This window comes from Prinia subflava, chromosome 5, assembly GCF_021018805.1.
Source record: "Prinia subflava isolate CZ2003 ecotype Zambia chromosome 5, Cam_Psub_1.2, whole genome shotgun sequence".
In the NCBI taxonomy this organism is placed as follows: Eukaryota; Metazoa; Chordata; class Aves; order Passeriformes; family Cisticolidae; genus Prinia; species Prinia subflava.
This window is the reverse complement of record NC_086251.1, coordinates 46,033,945-46,049,635: the sequence shown is the minus strand read 5'-3', so window position 1 is coordinate 46,049,635 and position 15,691 is coordinate 46,033,945. Positions and strand designations below refer to the sequence as shown.

Genomic DNA, 15,691 nt, shown 5'->3' with positions numbered 1-15,691 from the left:
ACAACAATCCTCCAAAAACCTGTCCCAGAAGGAAGGATGTCTAGCTTTTTCTGAGAAAAAAATAGATTCATCCCTGTTCCACTATGGGCAGGCCATATTCAACCCAGTGGGCAGAAACTTTCTATCGTACCTATAGAACAAGGGGTGCAAAAATCAGCTCTGGGATATTATTTGTTTCCTCACATAAACTTCAACTACAGAATAAAGTAGAAGATAGAATATTACAAAGATGAGGTCAAGAACCATGAATGTTGTGAGTGTTGATGGGGCTTAAAGGGGAAAGCAGAAGCTCAGTATTGTGCCCTCAGGTAACCACTCTACATCTTACTGATGTGTCTTTACCAGAGTCCATCACATGATCCTGGCTGCCTTTGCCTCTTTGTTCCTTTTATTAGAGTTGATATTTGGAGCAAAGCAGGGAATAGAGGGGTGGTGAGATTAAAAATAAGGAGGTAATATAGAGAAAGTGCAGAAAAACACAAAATTTGGACACAAACTGGGGTTATGAGAAGGAAAAAGCAGAAGAAAATAATTATTTGTGAATAAATGTGATGATCTTCAAAAGAAGATGTAAGCTGCAGAGAAGCATGTTGGCAATGTCCTAGCTGTCTCTTTTAAGATGAGGTGTTGTCTTCAATGCAATTGAAGAGAAGGAAAATGCAGCAAGAACTAACTATGGAAAGCAAGGAAAGTGTAATAAATGCAACTTCCAGTCAGGGAGTCAGGCAGGAAGAGGGTGTGATGAAGAATTAGAATAGGAAATGTGACAGATAAGAGAATTCAGACTTTGTTTCCAGTATGAATTGTTTAGAAATAGGAGGGGTTGCCTCGGTAATGCTGCATTTTCATGGCTTGGATTTTTCATACATTGTATCCATCAGTTTTCCCCAGTAAGTAACTGCAGTTCTCTATCAGACACCTTTAGAAAAGGGTATCCATTTAGGCTAGTTCAAGGTTAGTTTATTTTACTCAACATAAGATTCCTCCAACTAATGTTTTATATATTACTTATGGACTGCTTATCATAATGATGGCTGATGAATGGAGGGGGGAAAAAAGAGATACTCCTCTGATCTCAGGGAAGATGATTGTGTCTACAAGAAATAACTCAGAAGAATTCATTATAGTACAAAATTACCTACATATTTCAGCTGAGATTAGTGTCCTCGTGAGCAGCTTGCTATTTGCATAGTTGACCTGCAGGTTAGACCTGCTCAGACAGTAGCATGTTTGTGCATTTCACATTACCAAAACACTTTCTAGGTTTTAAAGTTATTAGTCAGCATTCACATACTCGCTTTACCTTTTTCCTCATCCCTGACTGGTTCCAGGTTTGTATATACTTTTGCCTGATTCCCTCAATGTGGAGAGCAAATATTCCAAATTGCACGCAACAATTGTTGATTTCACATGCACACAAACACATGAAGGTCTTCATATACTTGTAAGACTGGAGCTCAGCCCCTCTTATGGTGTTTGCATTAGTTAAACACTGTAAATATTCCTGAATTTATATGCATTTAAAGTTCACTAAGGCAGTTGTTATTAAGGGTATAGTTTCTACTGACATTTTTGGGAGTTTTTAAGTCCAGATAGGCTGAAAGATCAGCCTTTAGTCTGCTTTTTTTTTTTTTTTTTTCTGTTTATCTCAGCTATATCTTTGCTCTATCTTTGCTGTGTATCTCAGCTGAAACTTCGCAAGGACATAAATGTATGTGCATAGGTCATTTGATAAACCATGCAGGGATTAAACCTGCGTGAAAACAAGACCAACAGAATTTTGTTAAGATATTTGCCTTAATTGGAAAGGCTTAAAATAAATGATCATATGATTAAAAAAAGCAAGGATTGCCTGCTATTTGTTGTAACCCCTATTTCTGTAGCGCCCCTGTAGCCAGAGAAGCAGCTGTTCATTGCTGACATTCTCCCTGCCAGGCATTCCAACTCTCTGAGGTAATGGGCTGCAAGCATACGGGCCTTCGCTTTAATTCTTTCAGCGTATCCTTCCGCATGGATAGAGCGAGGGGAACGCCTCCAGGAAAAGAAATTAAATGCACACACACAGAGGCACACAGGGACGGCCGATTTGAAAATATTCCCGAGAAGGCAATTTGCGCTCATGCGGCACAGCGTCACATGAAAGGGGCCGCCCGAAGAGCTGCCTGGCACAGGTTTATTTTGTCGTAGTATTTTCTTCCACCCCCCCAGCTCTTTACCCAGTGGAATGATATCCAGAGCGAGTTTTTTGAGACAGGAAGTGAGGAATGTTTTCACTATGAGTGATCTGAGAACAAGGTGGGTTAGCCGAGATAGCAGCTGTTTGGGACAAGAGGAGCACAGTAAGTCAGCTCCCGAGGAATACAGATGAGAGATGGCTCCGGGAGAAGGGGTCTTGGAGCGCCGGGGGGTTTGTTCGGCTCCACGTATGTGAAAGGAGACCCGGTGTCTTTGGATCGCTGTGCGAGGTAAGGGGGAAACAGCGGGCACGGTAAAAACATAGCGGGTGAGCTTCTCTGCTGTGTACCGTAAGGCTCAAGAGTTTCAACCACTTTTTGAAAAGGTTGAAATGATTGTGGGACCGTGCTTCTGGAGGTGGGCGAAGTTTGAGATATGCACTTGCTGCTGCTCTCTCAGTCCAAGAGTCGTGTCAAAGATTAACTGGTAAAACAAGGAGAGGGTGGAGTATTTTGATTACTTTTTTGGCTGTCCAAATATCCCTGAAATAAAAAGACATGTATTTCAAGAATGTGGAGTAATAGGAAGGCTTTTTCACTGTGATATATTGCAGTTTAATTTTGGTTACTGTCATTTATGAGGCTATGTAAAAATATTAGTAAAGTAAAATGCTAATAATTGAGGGGGGAGTGGGAGGTGAAGGTAAAGGAGAAAACAGTGCTCAGTAACCACACATTAGTCACGGCCATGTTGCTGAAATTCTAATACAGCATTTTTGAAACTACAGGTTTCTGTTGAAATATAAAGGTACAAAGTTTGACCATTAGAAAAAATTTAGCTGTTGTATGAAAATTCCAGGCTTGGTAAATAAAGGCTTGTTGTTGTAAAGGTCATCAGTTGGATTTGTAACTCCTGGCAGTATGTAGCCATGAGTTTTGGCTAAAGTAGCTTAAAACAATGCAGGTAGGTCTGAATTTAAAGTAATGCAGCAGGCAAATGTGAGAGCACCTAGGACTGCAGAATGCACAGCTGCTGAATAAAACCAGCACAGCTGTGTTTGCAAGAACTACACATGGCTAGCAGTGGAAGATACTGAATGATACCCTGGTGTTATTCAGCAAACTTGCCTGAATTCTACAATATTTTTATGTGTTAGGAATATCTTTTTAGTTGGTCTTTTGTAACGTGGTCTGGAAGTTAACTTGAGTTTTTCTTGTTATAAATGGGTTTCAGAAGTCATGAAGATTATGTCAGGTGTACAAAAATGAAATAATTTTGGGTAAATGCTCAATGGAGCATTTAATGTAAACAACAGATCATAACCTGGAGAATGTTCCTGGCTGGCACATTCTGAAAATTCTGCTCTAAACTTCCTTCCTATGTTTGCATTGCTACCTGTTTGCACAGTGAAATAACTGAAAGGCTGAGGCTGCCTCATGTCAGCATTAGATGGTTTGGCAATTTCACCTGTCAGGTTAGCCTGTGGTTAGTGAATTTTTTTTTTCATTATTATGATTTTTTTTTCTAACCCGTGTTATGGGCAAAAAAGATTTAAAGTATTTCTACTGAGTGGTGCTCCATAAAACCTGAGATTAAAACACTTCTGCATTTCTGACTGTAGCTTTCAGGGAGGAGTAAATTGGATTCTCTCATGGCTGTAGCACCAAAGAAGACACCTAACTGTGCAAAGAATGTATTGGAAAATGGGCCTCGGGGACATGAGCTAAGGTCAGCCAGCTAAAAGCTACTCTGTCAGGAATAAACCCAGTGTGAGATTGTGCTGGCAGTGGACAGAGGACTAAAAGCTTCTGTCTGTAGAGCATTCCCTGCATGCTGTTTAAGCAGGGTTGGATTTGGAGGATCAAAGTGCAGAGGGAGTAATAAAGTGAGGATTCCCTTTGTATCCCTAAATTTTTCAGGGAAACCTTTTGTTGTCTGTTGTTATTTATTCTACAGCTACACCCAAAAATAAATTTCTTGGTGTTTGGGTGAGGATTGTTTTCTCATTCAGCTAAGATTTTAGGTGGTATCTGTTGAGGATGGGGATTGTGTAGAATGGTAAGACTGCTTCAAGATTATCACAGACGAGGTCATGAAATCTGCTTCTGGTCATTCTTTGGAGTAGGGTTGCAAAGATGTCATTGACAAAAAATGCCATGCCACCTCCTCTTTCTTCCCATTGTAGGCCTTTAATGTCTTTCCACCTTCCTTTCTTCTTCGCGGTGCTGCTGGCTGGGGAGTAGGGAGTGTGATTCGGAGTTTTTAGCCTAAAGAGTTTGTGGTTATGTTGGATAAGTTTCCAGGTGGATATATCAATGTCCAAGGAGAACGTGGTGTCTGTTTACAGCTATACCTTTGAGTTTAAAAGCAGGTGTGCTAGGAAGTTTACTTCTTCCGGTTCCTCCTTTCCAAAGAAATGCATATCCTCCTGTTTGGCCATCCTGAGAATCCTCAGAAAACAAATTGTGCCTTTTAATATGTGCTACTGATACGTGCCAGCCTGGAAAAAACAACACATTAAGACAGCAAAGTCTACGTTCGTTTTGTTTCCCGTTCAGTCGGGGCGGCGCCGCCGCTGGAGGTGCAGGGGCAGAGCGGCAGCGGCACTGCCCGGCCCGGGCCCGGCCCCGGGGTCGCTCCCGCCGCCCCGCACAGCCCAGCCCAGCCCAGCCCAGCCCGGGGCAGGACATCCTCACCGAGGGAATGGCATCCCCTACCCGGGGCAGCGGCGAGCAACGGGGGCATCGCTACGGCCCCTCCCAGCCCGGGCCTTTCCGCGACGCTGGGAGAAGTTTCACAGACGGGGCTGCGTGCCCCAAGAAAACGCTGGGAAAAGGAGCAGGGCAAAGCGTGGAGTGGAGGTGACAGGAGAGCAGGCGTGAAGGTGTTTGCAAAAGGTGGGGAGATACCTGTGGGTGGCTGCCTGTAGTCTGCGTAAGAGTATGTTTTTCAAGGAAAAATTAGAAAATAAATGATTCTCAGAATTCACATACTCTCTTGGCGGGGCAGAGCATAACCCGAGGCATCATACAGCAGTTTGGCATAAGGAATAATGGCACGATTTGCTATAATCCATGGAAGATTAGAGGAAGTGCACTTTGTCGGGTACGAAGTGGCTAAGGTGTGAGTTTTAATGCCTCCCTTGCCTTTCTTTTTTTCCCATTTTTCATTTCTGGGGCTTGGTTTTGTGTTTCATCCAACAGCGGATAGTGGTTGGGGCTGCACGACGCTCTGAAAAACAAGCCAGGTTGCTGGATTTGCTCTTAAAGAAAATGTCTGTCCATTTGTCCATATTACAAATACGTTAGGCAACTTAGATTTCATAGACATATTTCATTTAAATACCAATTCCTTTTATAAACACTTATTTTAAGACATTGCAGTCACACCTGATTAAGACTCATTATTTACCTGTGAGTTTTAAAAAAGAGATGAACTTGCAAAAACCCAATGTTGTCTGTGGAAAAACCAGAAACTCTGGTACTTATTTCATTATTTGAATACATGAGAGCCCTGCAGTTTGGAAAGGTAGACTGATTATTTAGATTTAGAAAAAATATACATGTTATTTTTCCCATGTTACCATTCCCTTTCAGTCAAAGTATTTCTGATTCTTGTATTTCTTCTCTTTCTCTTTTGTTCCTTACCAGGACTCCAGTGGATGTCTCTTCTCCTTGTCTCTTGGTGGAAAACTTGCTTGGCTTTAATGGATACTGCTGCTGCTGGTTGATCTCTGGAGACTTTACAGCTCCTTACCTTTTGAGAGGAGGTGACTTCTCGTCACCTCTCAAGGTCTCAGTGGTAGTAGTTCTTTATCACTAACCATCGCTGGGGGAAAAAGAAGATGCCTCTACCTTTTGGGCTGAAATTGAAACGAACTCGACGTTACACAGTATCTAGCAAGAGTTGCTTGGTGGCTCGTATCCAGCTGCTCAACAATGAATTTGTGGAGTTCACACTGTCAGTGGAAAGCACGGGCCAGGAAAGTCTGGAAGCAGTGGCTCAGAGGCTTGAATTGCGGGAGGTGAGTGAGTTGTCAAGTGAAGGCATAACTTTCGTTTTTGGTGCTAGATGACTCGTGTGGTGAATCCTTGCCATGTAGGGTAATCAGCTACTGGAGCAGCTGTGCTGTGTTCCCACTGTTTCTTCACCTCCTGGTCTTTAGGGGTGTGGAGGTGAGGTGTCTCTTGAATTGCGCCTAAACCATTGCAAAAGTAGTTACAGAGTTTAGGGAATGTCCAACGGGAGGAAAAGTGAGAAGTTTTGGTGAATAAAGGCTTAGTATGATAAACAAAACAATGAATTTTAAATGTGACAGTGCTGAAAATTCTGCTTTAAAAAACCCACCAAGGAAGAAAATAATTTCAACCTAAGCAACATGGTTAAATACTACAGCAAGACTTGGGTCATAAGGCAGTGTGTTATTTGTGTGCATGTAGGTTTTTGTCTGATGGATTAGTGCTGTGAAAAGAATCTAAAGCATAAAATGTGATAAGTGTACCAGTTACCAAATGTATCTTGCTTGTTTAAATACCACAATTGTATTTGTAGACACTGTCTTGGAGCCCGTATATAGTCATATAAATTGAGTGCTGGCATTATGACGAGACTTGGTTTGTGCTATTTGAATATGTAAATATCTGTTCAACCTGACTTTTTCCCCTAAAATCTCCTTACTTGGTATTTTAAAAGATTCTTTTGGAACTGAAATTTACTCTTCCACACATTAAGTGATTATTCCTACATCTCCTGTGTTAAGTGAATTGCTCGTGAAATGCTAAGCTTCAAAATGTTAATAGAAATCTACATAGATGACCAATATATTAACCAGTGCCATTATTTTATAACATCGTTGAGCACAGGTGGTTTGAATGCAGTATTTGAATGGTCTCAATCCTGGGTGAACTGACATTTCCCCCTAGAGTCTGAAAGGTTTAGTTTAGTTGATTTTGGAGTCATTGAGCTGTGACAGCATGTGCACTTCTGGGGGGCAGGAAAGAGAGAGAACTAGTGATACAAGTTTAGTGTTGCTAACTTTGTTCTGGAAAATATGGCTTTGTTCTGTTATGTGGTCTGCCATAGAATGACCTTTGGATTATGGGATTCAAATACAGGATGAAAACCTTGGCTTTAGGTAACCAAAATATAAGTAATTGTGAAAATAATAATAAACATTTGCATTTATAACTATGATCTTTTAAAAATTATCTTTTTATTGTCAAGCAGTGGCAACTGTTGGTAACTTTGCTCAAATAATGAGCAAATATATTTAGAACTCAATCCTGCAAACATTTGTTACTTTAGAAACCATGCATTACTGTAGGATTCCTCAGTGGGAAATGTTATATATAGTTGTTTGTTCTTAGAAATGTGTTTTATTTTTTCTGTTTAAAGAATAATAAAAGGTGAAATAGGTGTGAAGCCATTAATCTATAAGAGTTTCTTTATTGTGGTTGTTTTCAATTGCAACATGCATTCTTGTAGAGTCTCCCAAGTATTTTTTTAGTGTGCAGTTATTTTGGAAAATGCAATTCTTTGCAAGGTTATGCGCCTTCTTGTTTTAATCTTTCTCCTTCTAGTAAAAGGAGAATCTAGCTATGCTTGTAGCCTTACCTGTAGAGTTTACTTGGAACCCATTGGATATAATATATTTAGAATTCAATTATTGTTGTGTGAAAAATTTTGTCAGTTTTATCTGTCCACTTTCAGATGTAACTTCTAAGTCACAGAAAGTATAGAATTTTTACTGTTTGCAAAATGCAAAGGCTTTGTCTTCCTGAATGGTGACTACTAGCTTCTGTTGAACTAGTCACAGAGTGCTGGAGATGCAGTTTTTTCAGCTATTCTTCATTATCTCTTTTTTTTCTTTTTTTTTTTTTTTTAATAGAAGAGAGCAAGAGATGCAATTCCCTCAATTAAGAGTCATATATCAGAATAAGGGAGTTGACAGTACACTATTGAACTCTGAGCAGATTCCTTCAGTCATGCATTCTTGCACGGATTATTTTGGCAGGAAAATGTGTTGCAATAAAAGGGAATGGAAAATAGGGATATAAATTACTTTCCAGAGCTTGCATTCACAAAAAGTTGTTCTGCCTTTAAATAGTCAGATTTGCCAAGCAGATACTGGATCATTCCTGATGGCTTGCTTAGTAGAAAGTTTTCAGAAAGTATATGTTCAGCACTTCTCTTAAATCTGCAAAAACAACTTTAGTCTTTGATACAGTAAAATACAAAGTATTTCTGTAAGAAGTTGCGTATCTTTAGTGCACTGAGCAGCCTTAAAGCACGAAGTTGAATTCCAAGTGTTAAACATGAAAGTATGACTGTTAATCTGAGTACCGAGACTCAGGACTATTCTCAAATCCAAGGTATCAGTTTCAGATTACTGTATATGGCCTACGCAGTTAGGACAAGCAGTTCTCAAGCATCTTCAAAACAGTTTATTGCATGAGGCATTAGGGGAATATCTACCATTTTTTACACATTCAGTGGTAACATTTGTAAATACCTCTTTCTCTCTACTGTAGTTGGGAATTACTGAATTTGGACAGTGGACCAAACTATTTTTAATAGTGTGCCATCTTTTAAGATATTTGTTTTAACACATCTTTATGTAAATGAATAATCTTCAAATTATGCATTGCATGGCTAAACACTCTTCCTTTTGATTTTCCAATTAGTACTTCTCAGTTTCGAAGTTGTATACTAGTATGGCCCCATAGTTAGCATTTAGGAAGATTTATATACGTTGACAATTTTATTTTTTAACTGAATGATAGGTAAGCTTTAGAGAAAAGTGAAATGAATTCATTAAACTGAGTATCTTCTGGTATTCCTAGAATGTGACTCATCAGGAACGAGTATGTAGTCCAGCTCTCTTTAACTGAGGAACTGGGGAAAGAAGCCAAAGGGAAGAGTGAACATAAGTTACTTACCCTGTGTAGCACAGTCTGTCTTTTATCCTGTGAGGGAACTATAACCAAACATGATTTATGCAAAAGGCTGTTACAGAAAACCATTTTGGAATCACAAGTTTTGAAAAACTGCTGACAGCTCTGGTGGTTAACCACCTTAAAAAGTACATACAACAGTGCTAATCTTGCATCCATGACATGAGTATGCAATTGAAATCCTTGTAAAGATAGGGATTTTTAAAACACTGTAATATAGCTAGGTTTGGCAGGAGATGTTATAACTGGTGTCTTTCTCATGTCGGATTTTTGTTGTTTTTTTGTAATAGCACTTCTAAACCAGAGAGAGGGGGCAAATTCTGCTACTGTGCACAAGCAAATTCTGACTTAACTGCAGATATGTGGTAGAGTACAAGAACTAATGGCAGGGAGCTTCTGTGCAGTGTATGTGTTGTGCTTATGGAAGTTCCTGTGTTTGTTTTGGACGTGCAGAGGAAAAGGAACCAAGGTTATCTGGATCCTGAATAACTTCAAAGTTCTGAAACAGTGCTTTGGAAATGCTTGAACTATGCTGTAAAACTTTGCGCTGAACTCTAAATCATCAGTTCTCTTTTGGAGAAAACACAAAAAAATACCTTTAATTCATTGTGGTGTTTTCTTAAATGTGTTTTTCATATGAAAAGAGTATTTTTAAAATTAGACCGAGTGCAACCATAAATATTCTTATGTCTATATGTATCAGTAACCATATTGACTGACAGGTAAGAGTTGGGCCAGGTTATGACAGAGGGATCATTAACATAATTATGTTTATGTCTTGTATCAAAGTCTGGCAATGTTTTAGCTGCTGCTTGCAGAAATAAGAGCAGAAGCAGTGCTCGTAGCTGAACTGCTGTGGTTGCCTCCCTGAACCAGATTTTCCTTATAATAGGAAAGGAGAAATTGACGTGGAGGAAGTCTATAAGAATGCAGATCTTTCACGTGTAATCTGATTAGTTTAAAAGATGCTACTTTATTGAATAGCAAATTTGAATCCATCTAAAACAAATATTAATTATATGAGTGTGATAATTGTAATTTAGGAACGAAGATAAATTGAAGGATAGAGCAGTCAGGCAAAAATCAGTAACTGCCTCAGTTCAATTATTGTAGTTTTTTTCCTTTCTCTAAGGAAAAGACGATATGCATTCAGGTTAGGGTTTGCACTCACTCTTATTATATGAGAAGCACAAAAAAATCAGGCTTTTCCATGAAAACAATAGTGGCAGTTAGGAAGCCTTGCCCCTGATTTCTTTAGCATTTTTATAAAGTTAACTCAGAATTTGAATATACCATTTAATTGCATTTTGTTTACCATAATGTCAGTGAATTGCTGTACAGTTTTATGCCAATTTTGACAGAAGAGGTTTTCTTTGATTCTGAAGCAAAGGCATTAATTTATTGTTTAATATTTTTAGACTGCCTTGAAATTTGACTTTTTCCTCTAGTAAAGCAATCAGAACTTAAGCCTCTGATGAATGGGAACATGATACTTCTTCTAATGTCAGTGATGTGTTAGGTGGAAGTCAAAAGCAGTTATATGAATTCATCCTTCTCAGAGCCTTGAACGGTGGTGGGAAAAAGTAACATGATTTTTTTTTTCCCAAAAAGTATATTTCTGCATTTCTGGTTCATGACCTATCTCTGCCAGAGGTTAAAATATGTCTTGAATATCATGTTTTCTGTGCACTATGGAGGTATGGCTCTTCGGTTTGTAAATTAGTCAGTTTTTCTTGTCACCTGTCCTGATAAGTAGAATCTTCCTTGCCTGTTAGAAGATTTTTATTCAATATATTTGAAGGGTGTGAAACACAGTGTATTGTGATTTGTACAGTTCTTCATTTGAATAAACTAGAATACATCAGATTACCTTGCAACATACTGATTTGTGTGCTTATTTCTTATCCCTTCTGTTTTGCTTTAAACTATAGTTGGCAATAGCTTTGTTTAAATAGCATTTGTGAAATCCATATTAGAGTAGTTAGAAGAAATAATTGTGTGTGGAAGTGTTGGAAAAAATGTTTCCATTACAAAATAAATTGTCTCGTTGTTCATATAGCTGCTCGGCTAAATATTCCCTCCTGCAGCTACAGTTGAAGAGCTTCTCAGTGCTAGAACAAAAACTGTATAGACAAAAATACCCTACAGTACATATCTTCAGTATGGGGGGAAAGGGAGGGATTTTTGTCAGCGAACTCCTATTTCTGCAAGAATTGGTCATGGTAGTATATAGAGAAGTGCCGTTTTCTCCTTGGAGGCTGGTACATGATGAGAGTCACAGAGGGTTTTTTCTCCACCACTTCCAGGAAGTCTTGGCTATTGTACACTGGCCAGTCCAGGCTGCTCCAAGTCCTTTCTCTAGGGATTGGGAGGTTTTGTGGAGGAGGTTGTCTGCTGTGAAAAAAGTTTCTGGAGAATTTTCCAGGCCTGTTGTCTCCTGTAGCTCTTAACACTGGGCGTAGGGAAAAGCTTTCATTTGGTATCTGCCAGTTGTGCTTAGTACAAGATTATTGACCCAGTTCTCCTGCATGTGGTTTATTTAAACTGTGCTATCCTGATACCAGGAGCTGTTCTGTATCCAAGCATATTATAAAGCTAGACATGGTGGAGCCCCTGGGCTAAATGAGATTTTAAGAGTTTAACTGCAGTGCTTATCCTTCAATAATGAGAAGGTGTTTTCAGCATTCTGATCAGGGAAGTCTTATGGTTTGTTGTATTTGTATGTACCAGTGTAAAAGAGGAAAAGCTTGAACATTCATTTTGAATGCATTCTTCTGTTGTTTTCTCTTTTCTGAATTTTTGCATCAGATCTTAGGATGGTGATTCCTCAGGTACCCTTGAGGCAGGTAACCAAATGCATTAATTAGGAGGTGCTGTATTAACCATTAGAAAACAATTCTCCTTTCCAGCCTATTTGTAATCTATGCCATATTCTGTAAGATTTATAGTACAGGATTAGTGTACAGGATTATAGTAATGGAAATTAACTGGAAAATGTATTATTAAATATGTGAGGTTGAAAAAAATTTTGAAGACTGCTATACCTCAGGAGATCTTCAGGGGCTGCATGGCCCTACCCTCTGCTCAGGAGGATCAGGTGCTTCAGGGTTTGCTTGGGTGGGTTTACCATCCAGGTGCCTCCAAGAAAAAAGATTTGACACCTCTTTTGGCTATCTGTTCCAGTGTTTGGCTAGTCTTGTTGTGAAATTTTTTTCATGATCTAATTGGAATTTCCCACGTTGCAGCTTGTCCCCAGTGCTTCTCATACTTGCAGTGATTACTTCCAAGAAGACTCTGGCTCTATTTTCTCTCTCTGTGTCCTGCTCTTAGGCAATTGAAGTCCACAGTAAGATTTTACTTTGTCTCCTCTTGAGGCTGCCCCACTTCTCCAGCTTTCACTGTACATCATGCCAAAAGATCTAATATAGTCACCTGCAGTAATGTAGTTTTGTGGTACTCATACCTGGTGAAACTCCTCTGCATAGCTCAGGAAGTCTGGGTGACTTCGGTGACGAAGTCACTCCCACCAACTTGTGAGCTGTAAATACTGTGTGGGGCTTTTGGTATTTTTGTGTTCTTGACAGCTCTTGAAATTTTGTGCAAAAATATTTACTGTCTCTAGTGTCAGAAAACAAATAGATAGAAATTAACTGTGCAGAAATTATATGTTCTTTTTATTTCTATTTGATTTTCTTCAGAGGGGTTGGGTCATGAATAAGTCACTAAAATAAACGAACCTCAAAGTAGTGTTAATCTTAACAGCTTAACATATTTTAAGAATTATGTCATGCCATTCGTTTTAGCACTGGATGTTGTCCTGAGCTGCTAATAATAAAATGTTTTAGCAATGAATAAAAGTGGGTTCTATTTTAATCAGTGCGAATATTCCAGGGTGCATAAGCTCCTCTGAAAACTCACAGGATCAAATTCTGCCCTTGAAGTGAAGTGAAAGGTTTGCATAGAAGTAAGAAGAACAGCTTTGGTCTGTAGTATTTTGCATGGCTTGTAGAAAGATATGCTGGATTCCAGAGGATATTTTAAAATGTGGAAACATTTTCCTTAGTCCATTATGCCAGTAACTGCTCAGTTCTGTGTGTAGGCAAGAAACAGCAGTCAGCATTTCAAAGAAATAGATCTACTCAAGTGATCATCATGCCTTAAAAATAGTCTATACAATCAGTTTAAATTCAGGGTGTAGACCCAGGAGTGTTTTACATCAGAGCTTTTGAAACACTGGCAATGTTTGTGGTCTCTTTCTCCTCACATTTGTTAAACACGTGTACTTCTATGAGGTTTAAGTACACCAAGGGTGCAAGTGAGTTTATTCAAACAATTGCTGTACTTTTTTGGGGCTGCGTTTCATGGTTTACGAATGTGTTTGTGTGATATCATCTATAGAAGTCTTTCAGCTGTAGCTCTTACCCTTTGCTTTCAGTCTCTGCCATGGCCCTTGCCCAGAATGTTGTGGTTCCACATTTTAGGCAGTGCTCAGCCCAAGGCTGCTGTGCTTGTCCTGTCAGAGAAGTGGGCTGGGTCAGAGCAGATGTCAGCATCATAGCCTGACTTTGGCTCCTGTCACTGAGTGCATGCTGTTAACAGTCTAGTGATGAAAGAGAAATACACCTTTCTACACGCATTCCTTTCCTTACTCAGTCTGCAGGGAGGATTAAGGCATAGTCAGTCACTCAGTACATTTTATCCTTTTTAACATGTGATATGGCAGTGAACACAGTATTTCTGTTGTAACAGAGTTTCTGTGGTACTACGGTTTGGAATTTTTCCCTAATATCTTATTGAATTTAAGGTACTGTCTTCACAATATGCTTGTGGGGGGTAGTCACCTAATGATTGGGGGACTGAAGAATAGAAATAAAATATCATTTAAGGCATCAAGCAAACTTTGTGTGCCTGGACTGGGAAATGAGAAATGTGTTGTTTATATTCAGAGCCATATTTCTTTTGTCCTCTTGAAGCTCAAAGTATTTATGACTCTCTAAATTTACTCTTGGCTTTCAAAATTTAGGAATGATGGGCACACAGTGTCCACCTGAGAAAAATTTGGTTTGTAGGATTTGCTTTACAGAGAACTCTGTTTCTGATTTGGGAATAGTCTGGTTCTCTACTGTGACTGTTAAATTTTCCCATTCTGCACTTTCTATAGATATCTTCCTCTATACAGAAAAAACCCTTTTTTTCTTTTATGAACAGTTCAAATTCAATTGATTTTCTGTATTATAGGCTGTCTTTTTATCAGAGGACCAGAATTGTTTTAGAGTTTATAGAAAGCATCTCAAGGTTAAAAAGGCAGATTTTGTCTGAAGATATTTATTTTTCTTATCTTATAAATACTAATTTTAGGATTACATGGTAGCTAGCACTAATTTGAACTTAAAGGATTTTTTTTAAACCTTGGGGAAAAAAAGCCCCAAACACCAAAACCCACCAGCAATCACTTAGAACTGTGTTTATGCTAATTTAGAGAGGAGCAAAGAAGTACATTTTGCTAGTAAGCAGTGCCAAAGAAGCATTATGCCTTAGAGCAGGCTCTAATTTCCTACTTTTGCTAATATCCCAGACAAAATGGTTTCATGGAATAGATAGTTTTACTAATTTAATTCTACCCCTTAACCTTTGTGCCTCAAAATACTTGATAGTCTGTGCTGACGTGGACAGGTCTGATTCAGTTGCTGTCCATGAAGTTTGGGATGGGGTATGTGTGCCCGAGCTGTGGCTGTTGAACACACAGCCATCCTGTCAGAGCTGTAAGAAAAACCTGGAATCCCATGAGAGTGGACTCTTCATCCTGTTTAGACTGTAAACTAAGAAGATGTATAAGAATTTTCAGATCTGTATATGGGTGAGTTTTTGCAGGAATGTACTGAAGTGGCCTTTTTCTACTAAGAGCTGTTGCTCCCCAATGAATTTCAAATCTGTGTTCCACAATACCAAAATGCTAGAGCTCTTGAGAAAACAACAGTAAATACTTTTTTCCTTCGGAGACAATTTTTCCATGACTAGTTCACAGAAATTATTGGTTTAGAGAAACCATGATAAATATTCCCTTTGCTTTATAAAACTTAATTCTTAAAAGCTTTATTTTGTGTAACTTAAAAACGTCTGAAAATATGAAAGGAAAAATATTGGATTAAAGGTTTTGGTATTTCTACAGTTTCTACATACATTAAAGTTTATGTAGCAGAGACCTGGAGAATTTTCATGTAAATACCTAATTGGTAATTCGTAACATTCACTTCTCTCTCCCCCAGTTAAAACACTTCTTATTATGATAACTACTTCTGCTATGATAATGCCATGAATATTTTCCAGTCCACATCTGTTTGCTTGTCCAGAACCGAATGAAATAAGTACTGTGGGAGTAGATTTTAGCCAATTTAAACATAGTGGAGAAATTTAAATTTTAGTGTGTGTCTTTGCAGTATGTATTTAGAACTGTACTGTGGAGCAAGAGAGAAACACTGTGATCCAGACTCCTTCTGGGAGAGGATCTAATAAAAATTAGATTGTGTTGCTCGAGATGCTGTCCAGTGGGCTTTTGACCTTCC

General features: G+C 38.9%; 1 protein-coding gene across 1 annotated transcript in view; it reads left to right on the top strand.

The window, feature by feature from the left end:
- The first annotated feature begins 1,112 nt into the window (after nucleotides 1–1,112).
- Nucleotides 1,113–15,691, top strand: part of PTPN21 (protein tyrosine phosphatase non-receptor type 21) — a 40,732-nt gene continuing 26,153 nt past the window's right edge. The window contains exons 1-2 of the mRNA XM_063399122.1: nucleotides 1,113–2,465; nucleotides 5,826–6,199. Of these exons, the coding sequence (XP_063255192.1) occupies nucleotides 6,020–6,199 (180 nt within the window). The 5' untranslated portion in view covers nucleotides 1,113–2,465; nucleotides 5,826–6,019. The remainder of the gene's footprint in view (nucleotides 2,466–5,825; nucleotides 6,200–15,691) is intronic.